This window comes from Balaenoptera physalus (genome assembly GCF_965194825.1).
Source record: "Balaenoptera physalus genome assembly, chromosome: X".
NCBI lineage: Eukaryota > Metazoa > Chordata > Mammalia > Artiodactyla > Balaenopteridae > Balaenoptera > Balaenoptera physalus.
The window spans coordinates 40,392,797-40,413,301 of NC_138903.1; the positions used below are offsets into that span (position 1 = coordinate 40,392,797).

Below are 20,505 nucleotides of genomic sequence, written 5' to 3' on the forward strand. Positions count from 1 at the left end.
TATTCTGACAACTGAAGTTTTTGAAACAGGTGAAAGTCTGTCTGTACTTGGCTCCTTATCTCCCCTCAACTCTAACCCTATATTTATTTTTGTCATCAATGTGTTTGGACATGAGTTGGATAATCTTTATGACACTGGTAAGTGCAGGAAGAGCTGAATTTATTTTTGATCCCGATTTAAAGGATAAGTATAGTTCTATTTATAAGACTAGATAAATCATGACTCTGTTATGTGACTTTTTATTGTATGCATAGGTTATGTGGCACTAATGATATAAATGAACTACATATTCCTAAATAGTTCAGATTAACTATTTAGTTGTTTAAAAGGAGTTAAAGATATTTTCCTATAATTGAGTGGGCTTCTCCTCTTATATTAATTGATGGTACTTACATAAGTATTAACACAATGTTGCTACAAATGATGCACTAACTAGTCCATAATTTGACTCAGCATAACACGAATTTTATATATTTTTAAAACATTGATTTATCTATGCATTATTAGTCAAATCAACTTGGTAAATTAAAATTATTCTCCCCAGCTCCTAGTGTATTAAGTTATAATTATGAAACAAGAAGCAGTACTAAGAGATATAAGGTTTAATTTTAGAATAAAGAAGGAGAGATGTAGCAATGTTGGGGTTATATGCACAAACAAAAAGTGTATTAGGACTGCCTATGTGTTGGGCTTATAGGGAGGCTGGGGAGGGATAAGGAGGAAGTGATTGGTAAACTGACGATCAACACATTTAGAACCCAGAATGTGGAAAGCTAGAAAGAATTTTAGAAATTCGAACCTATTTTTTTTTTTTTGAGGTCTTTGAATGCATATTATGTGTCTGGCACTTTACCTACCTTACGGCATTTAATCTTCAAAATAATGTTGTAAAGTGTTAAAAAGCTTTATCTTCCCTTTTTCACAGATGAGGGAACTGAAGCTCAAATTAGACTAACTTGTTGAAGGTCACCCAGCTATCAAGTGGCAGAGTTAGGATTCGAACCTAGATCTGCATGATTCCACAGTCCATGCTCCTTTGGCTCAACTGCTCTGCCTTCTATATGGGTTTTCAGATTCACTTTTCATAGAAATAATTGTTATAAAATCATCTATCCCACTTCCCCATTTCTCTCTCCAGTGAAGGACCTAAACCTTAGAGGCTACATACCTATTGTACATACATTTATATGATATAAACTATGCAAGACCTAAAAAATTACACAGTGATATAAGGACTATGTTACTGTCTAAAATTTATCTCATGCTTCATGATGGACTGTAATTGGACTAGACACAGAGTTCTGGCTTAGAGGATAAGTAACTTTCCCAAGGACACACAGCCTGTGCAGAGTAATAATTTGCATCCAGGTCTGCCTGACTTCGACCCCACACATTGCATCCACTCCATGCAATTCTGCTGCTATTACCTAGTAATGATTATGTAGTGAGAAAGGTTTTGAGGGGTTGGAGGTGGGCAGCCTTATAATTCTTGGAAACTTCCTGAGTCAAGAACCACCAGCTTGGGCTTCCCTGGTGGTGCAGTGGTTGGGAGTCCGCCTGCCAATGCGGGGGACGCGGGTTCGGGCCCTGGTCCGGGAGGATCCCACATGCCGCTGAGAGACTGGGCCCGTGTGCCACAACTGCTGAGCCTGCGCTCTAGAGAGGCCGCAAGCCACAACTACTGAGTCCGCGGGCCACAACTACTGAAGCCCACGTGCCTGGAGCCTGTGCTCCACAAGAGAAGCCACTGCAGTGAGGTCCGCGCACCGCAGTGAAGAGTGGCCCCCGCGCGCCGCAGCTGGAGAGAGCCCACACGCAGCAGCGAGGACCCAACACAGCCAAAAATAAAAACAAATAAATAAATAAATTTATAAAAAAAAAAAAAAAGAACCACCAGCTCCAGGAAGATTGTCAAATACTGGCGGAATTTCTATCTCTGCTTGTGCAAGTCTAAGTGTGTGTGTTTGTGTGTGTGTGTATGGTGGTTTGTGGGGGGAGATAGTGGTGTCAAAATCTCCTGGGCTTTGAAGGTCATCTGTTGTGAGAAAGTTTACAATGCATGTGCTAATTTAGCTGCAGAAAATATTCAGCCCTGTATACTCACCCATTCAAGTAAAATGGAAGGAATACCATAAAGAGTGGAAGAGGTGTTTCAGAGAAAGTAATTAAACCTGAAATATAATCCATATAAAACTATAGTTTGTTAGTCTAGTTACTAGTCTCAGGGGAACAATTTAAAACTGTGTGCAAAATCAGTTGGGATTTCCATAGCTTCTCACTGAATACTGCTAGGATTACTGAGTCAGCACTGAATTGTCTTCCTTATAGTTTAACATCCAAGTTGAATATACCTTGTTTATTGGTTACATTATTGAAAATATAGAGTCCATGTCTATAAAGGAAACCTCGTCTTCGTATGTCCATTAATTTTTTTCCTATCCCTGATGACTGGAGGTGTGCCCTGTAACAGATCTGTTATATGAGACATATCTTATTAAATTTGTCTTTTGAAAAGAGTAATAGACCGAAGGCATGTTTTCTTTTTCTCCCAATTATCCTATGGATTGAAAGGCAGACAAGTGACTTTTATTTGCATCTGTGACGCGGTCAGAACAAGAAAGTGTTACTGTTGCGTAAGACATGTTGTGGGAGGTAGAAAAGGGTTTTCTGGGCTGCAAGCTTCACTATCTTAATTATGCCTTCTCTCAGGCCTGTCTACAAGCAGCCCGAACTCTTCCATGAAGGCCCCACTGAGATCAGAGCAGTAGAAACCAACATTCTGGAGATCTCGCTTAACAATTTTTCGTCATTGCTTTTTCTTACAACACTATAATGAACTACTGATAAAACACAGGTGGCATGAAACTTTGGACCCAAAGTGCCGCCAACAGACCTTTGGCGGTGGGGAGCTATGGTCAGCGAGCCAGACCCCCGTGGGTGACTCTTCATTACCTCCGGCCGGGGGTCAGGGGACCTTTCCCCCTTCACTTGCGGCGCGAGCGAGGGGATCGGGGCCGGGAGCGCACAACTGGCCTAGGGCGGCGCCTGAGCCGCGGAGCAGGGGGCCAGCAGCCGCTGCCCGAGCGCGCTCCTCGCGGAGGCCATTACTTCCAGCGGTGCCAAAAGTGTGCGCCTTCTTCGGAGGGCGGAGGTCAGGGGCCGTGCGCCGCCTCCCGGCGACGCGACCCTTATCAGGCCCTCCGGGGCCCGGGACCCCCAAAGCGCAGGATGCCGAAGCCGCGGTCTGGGCCCACCACCGAGCTCCCGGGCAGGCAAAGGCCGTCTATGGCGTCCTCGCTCATTGCTCGCGCCCGCCGCGGGCGGTGCCGGACCTCGCCCTTCCCCACCGCTCCCCTCCCCCTCCCGAGCCCGCCGCGGCTCCCGAGGTGACACGGCCCGGACCCTCCATTCTCTGCCCCAGTGTATTTAACTGGCACAACCTAATCGGCTGCTCCCTCTCGAGGACAAACCCTTCCCTCGGACGGACGGGCCCAGCAGCCAACCACCGGCCAGAATTGGCGTGCGTCCCGCTCCCTGTCGGTGGGGGCCTCGGTGGGCGGGGCTCGGGCAGCTAGCAAGTTGAGTGGAGCCACGGCTGACGTGAGTCAACAAAGGTCACGTGAAGCGAGCGGGCCACGCTGATTGGCGGCGCCGGCCGGGCGGGGAGGGGGGGGGGGTCACGGCGGCGGCGTGGGGTTCGCTGTGTGACACAATTACAACAACTTTGTGCTGGTGCCGGGGAAGTTTGTGTCTCCAACGAATCCCCCCCCGCGTCCCTCAACCCCGCACGCTCCGGCCGTTCCCGCCATCTCCGCCCGTGGCTGCCCCTCGCCCGCTCCCGCGATGTGACCCTACAAGCCGAGCCGCTGCCGCTGCCGACCCGGGGGCTCCGCAGCCCCTGCCGCCGCCGCCTTCACCGCCGCCGCGTTGGGATTTTTCGTCGCTGCCGCCTGCGGCGGAGGAGGAGGCGGCGATAAAGTTGGTGTGCCGGTCCCGCGCGGAGATTGGGGGCGTCGTTGTGGGCCCCGGCCCGGGGGGAGGTGTCGGCGTCGGAGTTGTGAATTCGCTGCGTTTCCATGAAATCCTGCGGAGTGTCGCTCGCTACCGCCGCCGCTGCCGCCGCCGCCGCCGCTTTCGGTGATGAGGAAAAGAAAATGGCGGCGGGAAAAGCGAGCGGCGAGAGCGAGGAGGCGTCCCCGAGCCTGACAGCCGAGGAGAGGGAGGCGCTCGGCGGACTGGACAGGTACGGGCCGCCGTCACCCGCCCGGTCGGCTCCGGACGGGTTGGCGCCGCTCTCCGGGGAGGCCGGAGCGCGGCTCGCCTCTGGCGGCGGCGGGGCGAGCACCTTGGCTTGGCGCTCTCGGTGCCGTAGCCGCCGCCGGGGCCTCGGGCTCGGGCAGGGATGGGTCGGTGGTGCTGTTGGACCTTTAACGAGCCGCGTGTGTGTCTCTCCACAGCCGCTTCTTCGGTTTCGTGAGGTTTCATGAAGATGGCGCCAGGACGAAGGCCCTGCTGGGCAAGGTAAGGCAGCTGCGGGCCGGAGCGCGGACACGGTCTCCCCGGCCGGCGCCCCGCTCGCCCCGAACCCCGCGGCCCCGCTGCCCGGCCAGCGCTCATTGTGGCCGCGAACGAGGGCCGAGGGGCTTCCGGAATACTATTTCCTGCTTCTGCTCCCCCCCCCCCCCCCCCCGCCCCACACACACACCCCCGGATCCCTCTCTCGCTCCCTTGCGAAATCGCCCTCTCCTCTCGTAGCTGGAGGAACAGAGACGGCAGCGCTTTGGGGCCGAGCTCAACTGGGTCGACAAAACTGCCTGTTATTTTACGGCTTTGGGAGGGGCGACCGACGATCGCTCCGAGGTGCCTGCTTAGGGTCAAAAGGGCTTGTAAATGTGTGCAGATTTCCCCGCATTGCCGAGTTAACTTGCCTCCCGTGGTTTTTATTCTTTTCCTCCAGGCAGGCTGTTCGGGAAGTCTGTTAACCCAACGTTTGGGGCTTTCTTGTGTCCCCGCTCCCAGAAGGGGGAAGTTGCACGTAGTTTAGGGCGGTGAAGAGTTTGCATGGGTCTGTTGACATGCATCTCGAGGGGTATGGTGTTTTACCTGAAGTTAGGTGACTTGTTTACTTTTTGGGTCTTTCGGCCATAGAAATCCTGTAGTTACTTGTGAATGTGTTTTCTTCTTGGAGCCTCGTTTCCTGCCTATCTGGCAGGGGAGGCCAGGGGGGAATTCGGGGTGCAGTTTCTGTTTATTTGTGTGGAAAGTTGTTGGCACTGTCATTTAGTTAAGTAATGGCTGCTCCTGTCGGCCCAAGATGGCGGGACAGGGTGGGAGGAGAAAGTGAAGGGGGGGGTTTGGGGGAGGGAGGAGAGGTAAACATGGAAATAAATAGTAGCGATGAATAGGCCTCTCCTTCGGAGTGTGTAGCTCGGTGGTGTTTAATAAAAATTATCCAAGATTATTGGCATCTAGAATTCTTGTACCTTTCTCAAGCTTGGAAGCAGCATTCATAAGCCTGGTAAATGCTTATCAACCTGTAGCACATTTAGTTACCCATCCGTAAGCTATTGAACAAAGGCACTGGAGTCTCGATCTGTCTGCATCAGTTTGTGTCTTTTGACCAAAATCTGATCGAAATGATATTTGTATGCTTGCTTCTTAATTGGGACCGTGAAACTTGGAGTGTGCTGGGATAGGTGTTGCATCCATTAGACATTTGCTTTTCTAGCTGAAATCAGTGGCTTTGCATTTGACACCTAGCTTTATTGTTGCAATTGAGAAGGAAGTTTGAAATGACTAAAGCCTTGCATTTTATTCTTAAGTTGATTAAAAAAAAAAATTTAGTTGTCCCTAATATTTGTCTGTAGTTTGGTTTAGGAGAGTCACTAATTCCTTTTATCTGTAATTACACTTATGTTTTTGTTTCAGAATAACTTAAGTGTAAGGGGTTTCGAATACAAATAATGACCAGAAAGCTAAACTGAAATAATCCTTTTCAGTAAGCCCAGTCCCTTTGACCCATAGAGAAAAGTTGAATTAAACTTTGACTATGTAAGTATTAATTGGCTTCATTAAAATTATTGCTGGAAAAATGAATAGCGACTAGCTCTGAAATGATTTAAGCATAAATGACCTAAGCCTTGAAATTTTTTTTCAACCTGAGAATTTAAAATATTTTATTTAAAAATACTCCACTACTGTCCAAGTTGTCATTCCAAAAGATTAAGCAAAATATTTAAATTTAAGGAGCATTATTTTATTTTGGAGTGATTATTGCCGATCTAATAGGAGGTTGGTAAAATTGTTTGCAAAGCTAATGCATTTGGAAAAGTTTGGCCAAGGCTACGGCTTTTGGTTATGGTAATGAAGAAATAAATGGAATCTGATGTTTTATGTGGATAATGTGTAAAATGCTACTTGATTTCATGTCTCAGAATACTTGTATTTAGATGGATTCACAGTGGATTGTGCTTAACATTGTATTTCAGATTGTAATATTGAACCCTGCAGTTATTATGCACTATTGAGTTTAAATTGTAAAAGAACTGAACATATTCAGGTATATTTTTGTGCAAGTGCATCACTTTCTTGATGTTTGAATACAGCAACATCTTATAAATGAGAAACTTGCAAAGCTTCATTATGTTTTGTGGAAGAATGAAGGCTTCATAAAATACTGGGTAATTTGATTAGTAAGTGTTTTGTGGAACTAAAGAAAAAAGGTTCTTCTTTACTTCAGACCCCATGCTTGTGAGGTCCTACCTATTTAGGTCAAGGCTTCTTAGCCTTAACATTAAAATAAAACATTCTAGAGAATGTGCTTGCAACTGCATGCAATTCATGGTTGCGTCCTTGTGAGCTCGAACATACCAGTGAAATGTGTAATGTAAAGCTTGATATTATATAACCTCGCACCATGTGTTTGAATTGGATTCTGAATAGAATGAAGGAGCTGGAGTCCTGCTATAGGAAGTATTGAATTATTTAGTGTCATCCATCTTTTGCACAGCCCTGGTAAACAGTATGTTTTTTGTGGAATGTTGAGCTGTGTTAGTTTCAGAATTCTTATTGTCTGAAAGTCTTAAAAATAAGAGTTGGCTTTTCTTTGTTGGGGTAGGTTCTGGCTACTTACCTAAGAGCAGATACTGGAATTAAATAACTCCCAGGATTCTCTTTTTAGCGATGATTTTTCTCATTACCACCCCTCCACCCCGACCCCCCAACAAATTTAGTCTGCACTTTGTATAACTTTTTTTTGACAGAAATTTAGCTATTACTACTTGCTTTCAAAAATTCTTATTCCTATATATTATTGGATCTTCTTTCAAGTTTTAAAATTTAAATTAGTAGGTTTTTAAAAAGGTTAACTCTTGACTTAAAAGATTTGGAAAGTTTAAAACGTTTAATAATAACTATCTCTTACTTGCCCGTAAACTCGTTATGTACCTTTTCTAGGTGAGAATACTTTGTCTAAACTGCTGATTTCTCTTAGTCTCTGAATGCATTTGTGAGATTAATTTATATTGGAGTCATTGAAAGAATTTTTGTTTGAATGATTGCCGTTTGATATACAGTGCTTGGGGTTTTGGATGAAAAAGAAATTAGTAATACAGTATATTATTTTGCAGTAATACCTTTAAAATATTTTTAAAAGATTGTAAACAGCAAGTGGTTGCTTAATCAGAGTTCTTGAAATATAGCTGATCTTGATTACTTTTCTCTTTAAACTAATGCTGACCATCTTTTGGTAACATAATTCAAGATTCTTATTTTTTTAATTATAGTGGAGTTACTGAAAAGTAATTAAGAAGTGAAGCATTTCAACAGAAATTAACTATGGTGACACTTGTAGTACATTTTTGAAAATCTTTTGGATTAATCTTGTTTTCAGTTAATAAGGATTTGAGTTAAAAAATAATATATAGTAATATATAGCATGAATATAGTAATACTATATGTATTTATAGTAGTTATATAATGCTAAAGGGTTGGGGAATCTTTTGTCAGGGAACTATTGCTAAAATACATAGTTGTTCACTTTGAAGTATCTATATCATTTTTAAGTTTGTATTAAATACTCTTATTGGGATTTTTTTTTCTTTTGTAATTCTTTTAATCAATAGAAAGATTATGTAGAATACTTAGAAGTAGTTATGGATTGTCTACCATTTTAAAATGTATGTGTCTAAAAAAATAAAATGTATGTGCTTTTTTTCCTAGGAGATAATTAGTATGAAAATAGTTGGAATTTAAAATTTTGGGGGCAGTGGAAGTAGTTTAAGGTCCATTAAAGCATGTATTTTCCTAAATTTGGTTCGCTTGCATGTAGACGGTAAGGGAAAATTATTAGGTTAGTTGTAGAGGTGGCTTTTTAATACTATAATATTTGGATGTTGATGTTTAAAATTATGCTGTATTATGTGTGTGTTTTGTTTGCTGGCACTTAAAGGAATATATTCATTTTCAGTGCTAAAGGAGATTAGTGTTTGGGTTACAAAAGTAGCCACAGAATAATGTCATACTTTTTTGTTTGAAAATTAGGTCTTTAATATGATGCATCTTAAAAAGTATTTTCTAGTTTGGAAAGTTGTCTTGTAAACAATTATAGTCATTATTATTTACCCGGAGAAAGTCTCATGCAGTTACTATACATTTGCTAAGATTTTGATACATTCCTGGTAATAAAGCTATAGTTAAGAGATTATAGAAAATGCTTGCTTATCTGGCCACACATTAGAATTGCAGGAACATATAAACATGCGCTTTTTAAGTTCTGAACTCCCCCCCCCCCCCGCCCCGCCCCAATAGCTCTTTTCTGTAGACTCAGTTACAAATTGAAATGACTAGGGAACATTTGGCTGCCACTTCTATATATTTCAGGTTGTTAAGAAAAACTGCGTGAGAGATGAGTTTCTGTGATGTAGATGGTAAAGTGGAATGGTGGGCCATGCACTTTGAACCAAGGTGAAGGTTCAGTGCTTTGCTAGCTACAGAGTAAAAATATCTTTTTCTGACTTGATTATGTAACATTTAGTTTTTATTTATGTAATACCAGTATTATTTTGCAGATTTGAAAAGGTTTTTTTTGGTTAAGTTTATTTTACTTTGAAACTCATTTTGATGCTTTGAGCTCTTTGAAATTGATGTTAGTGACTGTGCATTATTAATATCTTTTAAATGTATCCAGAGAACTAATTTATGTTACAAAAACACCACTAGATTGTCTAAGAATTGAAATGGTGGTTAGGTTATTTAAGACCCGCATGTATTTGTGGACTAGTTAATTAATGGAGTTTATTTAATGAATATATAACTGACAGTCTTACGTACTCATACCGAAGCTTCACATATAATTGTATCAGTTTTCTATACTGGTTTGTAATTTGTCGATAGTAAATTAGAGCAACAAATATTTGAGTACACTGAATGCAAGTCTTCTATGCAGGGAATATGAAGATAACATAGATATCCCTTGTCTGCATTGAAAACTTACAGTTCCCTAAAAGGGTGAGATATAAGTATAAGGATGACTATCACAAAAACATCAGTGGCAGAAGAAAAGTATGAAGTATCCTGAAAGCTTATGATAAAGGTCAATTTAACAATTTTCAAGTTAGAATGGCTCTTTCTTTTTTTGCCACCCATAAAAACATTGATTAGCAAACATGCACAAAAGCAGTCACAGGAACCTGTTGGTGAAGCTTGACAACGGAAGTCTCAGCTCTTTGTCCTTGTAGGTAGTCTATCAAGGACCTTGCTGGAGAGGTGCTTTGGAGGCACATGTAGCAATATGTTAGCAGCAGTAGGCATTAGCCCCAGAATCACCTGATCAGTGGTGGAACACAGGGCTGAATGGGACTCTCAGAGTATGTGTGCATTCTGGAGAGTATTGGGATCCTGGATTTGCTGATTCTTAGACCCTGTTCATGCAGAGGTGGAGACGCCTTTACAGTATTTCTAGCCAAGCCACATTAACTTGGACATCGTTCATTTCATTGATGAAAACTTACTTCTGACATTCCTTATGCTACCTAACACATTCTCCTGACTGAAGTAAAGGCAGGAGAACCATTGCCTTTGTAGAGTGCTGTCATGGCTCCTGTCTTCCTCATGTCTCTCATTTTTAGATTTAACTATTCTGGACTGTGTATTCCTGATTTGGGAATTTCAGAAGTTAACTAACAGCCCCTGGATTTTAGATTACTGGAATTAACTTCAAAAGTTAACTGATAGTTGCTAGGTTAAAATTAATGAAAGCACATGAGACTCACTGTATCCTGATGTGTATTTCATTTAATTTTTTTCTTAAAACATTTAATGAGAATTTATATTATGTAACATTCTGTGTCAGACATTTAAAACTCAATTATTTCATTCAGGTTTTGTAATATGAGTTAAATGGGGGGGGAATTCACATTTGTGAGATAATTGCACAGTGGCTTCTGGGCTAGCTTAATTTGCAGATAGCATTTTCCATTTATCTAGGCACATGTTTCAACAAATTATGCACTTTGAACACCAGACCCCAGAAGAGAAAGAAAGACCCAGCTCTTAGCTCCTCATGCTGGGGACTCTTGTGATCTGCACCTTCTTTCCCTAGATGGGTAGTGCTGGAGATGGGCAGGACATTGATGGCTCCTGCAAAAACACTATTTGCTTTCTTGGATCCCCATTTTCAGTTAGTTTACTCTTGGGGCAGTTGTAAATTGAATTTCAAAGTTCTATCCTAGATTGGGCCTCAGTAGAATGTCTCTTGTTAATAGGGTGGGGCTTATTTCTTGATTGGGTTTCTTGGAGATGGTGTTTCTTGACTTCTTTATCAGCAAGCAATCTTTTAATTTTGTTTAGGAACACATGATTTAAAATCAGATTTTAGCTTTTAGCATATGTTCAAAGGATCATCTGCTGTGTGTTCTGTCCCTCTCTGATCTCATTTTGTAGTAATATTTACCTTTGTTATGAGTTCCTAACTTGAGATCCTTGAATTGAGTGTTCATGGGTCAGTTTAGGAAATTCTCTGACAAAGTTTTGGAAGGATACTCAAGAAGTATTTGAATAATGATCATCTTGGAGTACAAAGTGGCTCTAGGGTGAGGAGGAGGGGAGATTTTATTATTTTTTATTTTTTAAATTTTGATTTATTTTATTTATTTATTTAGGCTGCTTTGGGTCTTCCTTGCTGCACGCGCGGGCTTTCTCTAGTTGTGATGAGCAGGGGCTGCTCTTCGTTGTGGTGCACTGGCTTCTCATTGCGATGGTTTCTCTTGTTGCGGAGCACGGGCTCTAGGCATGCGGGCATCAGTAGTTGTGGCTCGCGGGCTCAGCAGTTGTGGCGTACGGGCCCAGTTGCTCTGCGGCACGTGAGATCTTCCCGGACTAGGGCTCAAACCCGTGTCCCCTGCATTGGCAGGCGGATTCTTAACCACTGCGCCACCAGGGAAGCCCCAGGAGGGGAGATTTTAAACAGATTTCTGTACCACTGTGGGCTTTTTTTGTTGTTGTTATTTTAACCGTAGACATGCATTACCTTAAAAATAATAAAATAAGCACACTGATAGTGAGTATGCCAGAATTATATTTTGGTTGATTAAAGATGGATTTTATACTACGGCGTGTAGTTAGAGATACCTGTGAATACCTTGTTGTCAAGTTGGGATACTTCTCGTCTTGATGGTCCTTCAGTTGGGATAAGGGTAAATGAAGTAGAGGTGTGTACCCTATTTGGTCCTATTTCTTTCTTTTTTTCTTTTTGCTGCCCTCACCCTGGTCTTATTTCTTTGCATTTTATTTACATGACTTTGTTATAGTTGCTGTACTCATTCTTCATTTTGGTCTTTAGCATCTGTTTCATTGATGACTTTATTTTTGGGCCTGAGTTGGCCCGGGCTTACATTTGGGACCTAATTAAAAACTGTAACCTGGAAGGGTGGGAGTAATCTCTTATTTAGATAGTTTTAGGTTTCTCAGCCAAGTTATGGCCGTTTGCCACTTTCTTCTATAAGGTTTTATTTTCTCTTACTATTTCTTCCTTTTATTATATTTTTTCTGTACTTCTCTACGTTGCTAAGACTGACATCATTCTGTTGTGAATGTGTTCTTGTATTCTTTTTGTGGTTTTGTCTGTGGTAGTATTTTGTCTGTGTTAGAGTAAATAAAAGATGCTACTGCTAAGTTTATTCTCAGGAAGAAGGTTGGGCTTTGTTAAGAGTATTGCATGAGGTCATCTAATTTATTTTAATTTAGAACAGTGGAAGAAACCTTTTTAGATAAAGGATTGTTTTTAGACTAGATCTATTACATTATGTTCGTTAGATCTTTCTCTTTTTAAAAAAACAGTGTATTAGGGAAAATTTCCAACATTTTCAAAAGCAGAGAAAATCAACCAACCAACCCTCACCAGTCATTACCCAGCTTCAACAATTTTCAACTCGTAACCAGTCTTGTTTCATCTGTATTTTGCCCCTCACTGCCATTATTGTGAAGGAAATCTCATATGAGTCACATCATTTAATCCATAGATATTTCAGTTTGTCTCTGAAACATAGCCACAGTGCCTTTATTACACATAAAATAAGTTCTTAATATCAAATATCCATGGGCCTTGATTTTTTTTTTTGCCATTTGGAAGCTAAGAATTAGTTGCTTGGGAAATGAGTAGAAAGCAGATATTTAGCTGAATATGTGTGAGTTTGTATTTTAATATTGTGGTAGAATTCTGTAATAGAATATTACATAATACGTGACAGAAGAGAGAATTTTTCCTAAGAACTTTATGAATCTTAGTTGCTTGAGTCTGTTTGGATAGTTTATATATTTAGGGAAAATTTATTTATTTTATTTAAAAAAATTTATTTTATTTATTTATTTTTGGCTGCGTTGGGTCTTCGTTGCTGTGCACGGGCTTTCTCTAGTTGTGGAGAGCGGGGGCTACTCTTCATTGTGGTGCGTGGGCTTCTCATTGCGGTGGCTTCTCTTGTTGCAGAGCACGGGCTCTAGAGTGCAGGCTCAGTAGTTGTGGCTCACGGGCTCAGTAGTTGTGGCTCACGGGCTCAGTAGTTGTGGCGCACGGGCTTAGTCGCTCCACAGCATGTGGGATCTTCCCGGACCAGGGCTCTAACGTGCCCCCTGCATTGGCAGGCGGATTCTTAACCACTGCGCCACCAGGGAAGCCCGGAAAATTTGTTTTTAAGATACAATAGTTAAATGTTTTAGGGTTTTGAATTTCAAGTGTCAGAATGAGAAGTAGAAAAGCTTTTACTTTGCTTGATTGATTTGTGAGACGTTTGCTGAACTGCTGTGAGTGAGGGACTGTGCCAAGTCCTGGGGCAACAAGTAATACTTGGCCTCTGCCCCTGCAGTCTGTGGAGAGAGATAGACAGACGGAGTGACCATATGATGTAGTAAGTACCATAATCAAGGTATATGCAAAGTGCTATGAGCTCTCAAATGATGGAGCAATTAAAACATTTAAAACTTTTGATTATGGGTAATTTAAGCTATCCACACAAATTCCCAACATTTTGGAGCAGTTAGTTTAGACTGGAGAAGTGGGTAAGAGAAACTGCACAGAAAAGTAATGACATTTTGGCCGTGGTTATCAAACACGAATAGAAAGAAGTTGAACAAGAGGAAAAAGAAGGTAGAGTTGGAGGTATTGAAGTTAAATGGTGTTTGAGGAATTGTGAATAATTTATTTAGTGTGGACAGAGAGAGGGTAGGGTGTCTTAGTGGCATTGGGAGGAGGTAATTGAGCATGTGAAGGCCCCCATCACTGTAGGCCATAGGAGGTTTTGGGGAGTCATTGAACTCAACTCTCTAATCAGGGGAAGTGACATGACCAGAAGTAGATTTTCTGGGAATAGTATTGGCTACAGTGAGGGATAAAGTGGAGGAGAAAGGAACCTAGTTGTGAAGTACTGATGGATAGATAGCACTGCATGGATTTTAGAGTAGAATTCTGCTTCTGCCACTTACTAGATATATGATCTTTGGGCAAATTATTTCATCTTTCAGAGGCTCAGTTTTCTCATCTGTAAAATGGAAGTGGTGATAGATTTCTGGCAGGCTATTGCATTTTGTGTTAGGAAAAGAAGATATGTAAAGTGCCTGGCATTGGGCCTGGTGTGGAAGGTGCTCAGTACAAGATATATGTTATCATCTTGGAAAATAATTTTTAAAGTGAGGCTGTAGTTGAGGAATGAGGGGGGAGATAGAGGCAGGTTTGAGATCTCTTGAAAACACCCTTCCCTGACTTTCCTAACATCTGACTACTTTGGCTTTCTTTCTGCATCTCTGACCACATCTCAGTCTCCTTTGCAAGGAGATTGTGTTCTAGATCTTTTTTACTCTGTCTGCTCCCAAGTTGCATGAATACTTGACTGCCACTTGATTACTTTACCTGGGTATCTTGAAGGCGTCTTAAACTGAACATATGCAAGCTGAATTTATGATTGTCTTTGATGTTCCTTGCCTTAGTAAATAACGCTTACCACTACCCTTGCCAGAAACCTTAGAGTCATTTTTAACTCCTCTTTTTCTTAACTTATCACATCCTAACAGTCACCCTATCTTGACGTTTCTACATCTTAAATTTCAAATCTGTTTGTTTTTCTCCATCCTCACTGCCACCATTCTAATTGCAGCCATGATCCTATCTTTCTTTTGAAATACCTTCATGCAGCTTTTTTGAATAGGTATACTTGTGCAGAGTACAAAATTGAAAAGTTACGTAAAGGATGTTGCAGTAAAAAGAAAATCTCTCTTCCACACCATCTTCCAGTTATTTAGTTCCTATTCTCAGGCAGCCATTGATAAAAGATTTGTTGGGTAACTTCATATTTCAGCACCTGTATATTTTGTTGTATTTTTTTCCCCACACAAATGAGGTACCGTATACAAGTTGTTAAAATGCTTTGTTAATTTTGCTGCTTGCCATATGAAAATATTACTTGTTTTTATATCGAATTGTCTTGGGTTTGAGAGTTCTTTCATTCAAGTAGTGAGATGTTGGTGAGGTGATCGGTTTGGGTGATGAAGTTATTTTGATTTTGAGGTTCTGTTACTTCTTTTATATAGGGTATGAAAGGTAGAAATTCTTCAACATGCAAAAGTTTTAATTGAAAGTATGTTCACATGTGTTTTACTAAGATAACAGTTGCTTAATTTTATATGCCGTGAACTGTCAGTTGGAATAAGTGGCAAAATTTGCCTTCACATTTTGGTTTTATTGGTGTGACTGATTATCAGTTTCCATGAATACTAATTTAATTTACTTCCCTGAATGCTTAAAGAGGTAGCCATAGTTTATACTACTTAATATCTTATATTTGCAGGAGTCATTCACCTTCTTGACTTATTCTTAGTTTTTTTTTTTTTTTATTTTTTTTTATTTTTTTTATTTTTTTTTTTTCACAGCATATATTCTATTTATTAAGAGCTTACAGGAACTGTATTGGGCGTGGAACCCAGCTTTTTTTTTTTTTCTCACACACACACACTGTATTTTATTTTTACAAGAGATAAATAGACTGACACCAAGCATTGTACATGGATGACCACAACAAAAGCAACAATGATTGCAATTACCAAACATGAAACACACTCATACTATGTCATAATATTGACATTCAGTCCAGTAATCCTCCACTGTAACAGCTCCTTTACTTTGCAGTGAAAATTGATTTGTATATTCTTTGCCTCTGAGTCCTTGTGGGATTTTTTTTTTTTTTTTTTTTTAATTCAGACAGAAAGTCACAAAAATTATACTCATCCTCATCAGTTCACTCAGTCCCATGTAATTAATTGTTTTTCTTCATCTTGATCTTTTGTTAGCACTTTTATGAGTTCATCAGTTTTTCATCAGAGTTCTGAAAATGCTTATTCATTCAGTTCAGCAGTACAGTCAGTTACCAGAAACCTGTACTTGTCAGTCTTTTCCATGAATTTCTTGAAGATGAAACCCTTTTATAGGAACATATTTGCAAAATCATCAGAGTACACCCAGAACTGTCTGTAAATGACAAAAGACTTAAAAATGACCACGGTAAAAGATTTGATGAAAGTTCATAATAATGCAGTTGACAAGAAAATTAGTTATTTCTGAGATATACATTTTAAAGTAATAACTAGGATTATTACTTATAACATTATACCAGAACATATAAGGTTTTTAGAAATTTCATGTAATGTCTGAAACATTAATATTAACATATTTCCATACAAATACAAATATAAGATTTTTAGAAATTTCATGTAATGTCTGAAACATTTATTCTTAGTTTTTATTATATAAAAGGAAACATAGGTAAACTTGTATTCTTGATTAGTCATAAACAGTACAGGGCCTAGTGTGTTACTAACTTATAGCAGAATATCTTTATTTCCATTATAGATTGACTGGCGGTGGAGTTAGAACAATGGTACGTTAGTTTTTTGAGGTTATTAACCATTTGAGGGTCAGTGTAGCTGTATACATTTTGTATATGATTTTGGGGAGTGTTTGGTTCCCTTTGAAGCCCAACTGTGGACTCCAGTATTTTCAGTTAGTTTAATTTACTTTATTCTTGGGTAGAGGTGTTAACAGTAGGAGTGTGTTGAGAAGAAAGAAAAGCTTTAGTACCACTGGATTGGTTAGGTTTAGATGGTATGGATTTTACCACACAGTTTTGTGGTGTTCTATGACCACTTCACATATTCTCTACAGTTCTCCTCTATTGATTATAAGGGTGCTGGGGGAAGAGAATGTGGACTGATCCCTAGAGAACTTATTGCTCTAACTGGAAAAATGGGTGTAAGCACATACTACCTTAACATAGATAATAGGCTTTAGAATTGTTCCTCAGCCTGGGTGCTTAAAATGCTGGCTTGATTGGGAGGCTGTGTGATATACTGGGAAGAACAGTGGATCAGAAAACTGAAGACTGATGTTTGAGTCTGCTGCCTACTTTGTGAAGTTGCTTAATTCTTATAGTCCCCAGTTTCACCGTCTGTTAAGATGAACGGCTAGGGATTAAGAATTTCCAAAGTGACTATCTAGCATCAGAATTCTAGGTGGTGGTTCATTTGAATTTTTAGGATTGACTCAATTCTTAAAGATTTTGACCCAGAAGGAGGGCACAGTTCTGGATTGTAATTTTCTTTGATTTCAGCCTCAAGGCTTCAAGACCAGAAACGAATGCAGGCACATAATGGAACTGAGAGTTGTATGTTTTTGTTAGTCTCACATGATAAATTATTCAGTTAGTCTTTGATTTGAAAGTTGGCCTTATTTATTAATGGTTAGTGTTTTGACTTCTTTATACAGATTATTTATTTCTTATAGTTGGGGTAGTTATTTCTTAGGTCAGATCTGATGTTTCTAATTCTAGAAGATGGGTATAATCACTGTGTATTTACCTGTTTCCTAGGAACTCATGACAGGGCTAAATGAATTCTCAGATGTGAATTGATAAGAAATGTCATATTAGATACATACTATTAGGTACTGGGCATTTGTGTGTTACAAGGATGAGTAAGGCCCCTCAGTTTCCCTAAAAGTAGCAAGAATTGGCATTGAGGCATTTTCTGATCTATTGAATGTAAACTTTTATTGTTGAATTTTGCTCTGTGTGTGTATGTATGTGTATGAGTATATTATGATTATATTTTTATTGTAAGCCTGTCAGTTAAAAAGATAGACTTGGAGTTTGTAAGTTAGATTCAGGGTATAACTCTTAAGGAGAAACATTTTTTGTAATGCTTTTTCAAAGTATCTATTAATGGATAGATAAATGAAGTGGGTCTTCTGTCATTGAAGATGTTCAAGTTTGCTGATTGACACTACTTGGCCAGGATGTTGTAGACAGCATTCAGATATCAAAGGATAAAATTTACTGTTAAGTTATCTGTAAAGATTATCCAACCCTTTAATAGTCATGATTCTGTGAAAAGAGGTAGCTGGGTCCTGAAAATCTGGAGGAAAAGATGGAGCCCTTACTAATCTGATGTATGTTTTTTGGCTCTTGCTTTGTTTTGTTGGACTTCGTTGTCCTTAACGGAAGTGGACAAACACGTGACAGATTGGCTATCATGAATACATTTCTGTAAATGGAAATTTTTTTCTACTGGCTTTTTAAAAATTGACTTTATTTTAAAATAATTGTAAATTCACCTTGCAGTTGTAAGTAATAACAGATCTAGTACAATATCACGACCAGGATATTGACATTGATAGAGTCAAGGTACAGACCTGTTCATCACCACAAGTATCCATCATGTTGTCCTTCATAGATAGCCATATTCACCGCCCCCGCCGCCCCCAGTTCCTAACCCCTGGCAAGCACTGATCTGTTCTCCGTTTCTATAGTTTTGTCATTTGAAGAATGTTATATAAATAGTATGTATCCTTTTGGGATTACCATTTTTCACTCAGTAGCACTTCCTGGAGATTAATCCAAGTTGTTGTATGTATAGTTTGTTCCTTTTTATTGCTGAGTATTATTCCATGTTATTGATGTACCGTAGTTTCTTTAACTATTTACCCATTGAAGGATGTCTTGAATTATTTTTAGTCTTTGGCTATTGCAAATAAAGCTGCTATGAACATTTGTGTACAGGTGTTTTTGTGAACATAAGTTTTCTCTGGGATAAATGCCCAAGAGTACAATTGCTGATTGTTGCTTGTTTAGTTTTATAAAAAAATGCCAAAGTGTTTTCCAGAGCAGCTCTACCATTTTACATTCCCATCAGCAGTTCCCACCAGTGTTCTAGCTTTGTTGCACCTTTGCCAGCCTTTGGTGTTATTACTGTTTTTTATTTTCCACATTCTGATAGGTGTGTAGTGATAGCTCATTGTGGTTTTATTTTGCATTTCCCTAAAGGCTAGTGATGTTGAATATCCTTCATGTCCTTATTTTCCGTCTGAATAGCCTCTTTGGTGAAATGTCTATTCATGTCTTTTGGATTATTGATTTGAGACCTTTCTTTTTCTCTGATGTACAAATTTAGTGCTGTAAGTTTTCATTTCTACTACTTCAGTTGTGTACCACATGTTCTTATATGTTGTATTTTCATTCAGTTTTATGTGTTTTTAAGTTTCCTCTTCAGGTTTCCTCTTTGATTCATGGAGTATTTAGTAGTGTGTTACTCAGTTTCTATATACGTATTTGGAGATTTGGCAATTTTCCTGTTTTCACTGTCACTGATTTTTAGCTTGATTCCTTTATGATTAGGGAATTGACTCTAATTTTCATTCTCTTAGTTGACATCTGTTTTATGATCCAGGATATGGTCTATCTTGATAACTGTTGCATGAGTGCTTGAAATGAATGTGTATTCTGTTGTTGGATGGAGTTTTAATATACATGAGAGTTAGATCTTATTGGTTGGTTGTATTGTCCAGTTCTTCTATATCCTTGCTGATTTTCTGTCAGGTAGTTCTGTCGATTGCTGAGAGTGTGGCGTTGCCAAGTTTCCAAGTATAATTGTGGATTTGTCCGTTTTCCTTTTATCAGTTTTTGCTTCTTGTACTTTGAGGTTCTGTCATTTGTTGTGTGCATATTTAGGATTGTCATGTCTTCTGGTGGGTTGTTCCCTTTATCATTATGTAGTATCTCTTTTGGTCTTGCTAAAATTACTAGTAATTTTACTTGCTCTGAGGTCTACTTTATCAATAGTAATATTGCTATGCTTCATTTTCAAAAAAATTAATATTTACATGGTTTTTTTTCATACTTTCACTTCACCTATTGTATTTAAAGTGATTTTTTTTTTGTGTGTGTGGACAGTGTATTGCTAGATCATTTAAAAAAATCTACTCTGCCTGTCTCTTTTAATTGGTGTATTTAGACTATTTACACTTAAGGTAATTATTGATATGTTAGAGCTTAAGTGTGCTATTTTATTATTATTATTATTTGTTTCCTCTTTCTCATTTCTCTGTTTCTTGTTTCTTACCTCCCTATGGTTTATCTGGATATATTTTTTGGATTCCATCTTGATTTGTAGTGTTTTTAAGTGTGTCTCTTTGTACAGATTTCTTAGTGGTGGCTCTGGGGATTGGAATATTCATATGTAATTTATCACCATCTTCTGGTATGGATGTTTTACCACTTCGAGTGAAGTGCAGACCTTTACTTTCATTTAGGTCCTTTTGCCCTCTCTCTCCTTTTTTAAAAAATAAATTTATTTTTGGCTGTGTTGGGTGTGTGTGGTGCGTGGGTTTGCTCTAGCTGCGGAGAGCAGGGGCTACTCTTCGTTGCTGTGTGCTGACTTCTCATTGCTGTGGCTTCTCTTGTTGCGGAGCACGGGCTCTAGGTGCGCGGGCTTCAGTAGTTGCAGCACGTGGGCTCAGTAGTTGTGGCTCGCAGGCTCTAGAGTGCAGGCTCTGTAGTTGTGGTGCATGGGCTTAGTTGCTCCACGGCATGTGGGATCTTCCCGGACCAGGGATCGAACCCTAGTCCCCTGCATTGGCAGGCGGATTCTTAACTACTGCACCACCAGGGAAGTCTTGCCCTCTCTCTTTTGAAA

At 39.9% G+C, this 20,505-nt stretch overlaps 1 protein-coding gene and 1 long non-coding RNA gene across 8 annotated transcripts in view; one reads left to right on the top strand and one right to left on the bottom strand.

Annotated features, from left to right (window-relative positions):
* The first annotated feature begins 3,401 nt into the window (after positions 1 to 3,401).
* Positions 3,402 to 20,505, top strand: part of KDM6A (lysine demethylase 6A) — a 209,058-nt gene continuing 191,954 nt past the window's right edge. For 2 of the 7 annotated variants that reach the window (XM_082446348.1, XM_082446347.1), the window contains exons 1-2: positions 3,404 to 4,243; positions 4,458 to 4,521. In XM_082446348.1, the coding sequence (XP_082302474.1) occupies positions 4,077 to 4,243; positions 4,458 to 4,521 (231 nt within the window). In that variant the 5' untranslated portion in view covers positions 3,404 to 4,076. Of the gene's footprint in view, positions 4,244 to 4,457; positions 4,522 to 20,505 lie in introns of all 7 variants that reach the window. The other 5 variants (XM_082446342.1, XM_082446341.1, XM_082446346.1 and 2 more) reach the window with 4 other exon arrangements.
* LOC309652668 overlaps positions 15,503 to 20,505 on the bottom strand; it is a 371,335-nt gene continuing 366,332 nt past the window's right edge. Inside the window, exon 2 of the long non-coding RNA XR_014258870.1 lies at positions 15,503 to 16,188. This is a non-coding gene — a long non-coding RNA (uncharacterized lncRNA). The remainder of the gene's footprint in view (positions 16,189 to 20,505) is intronic.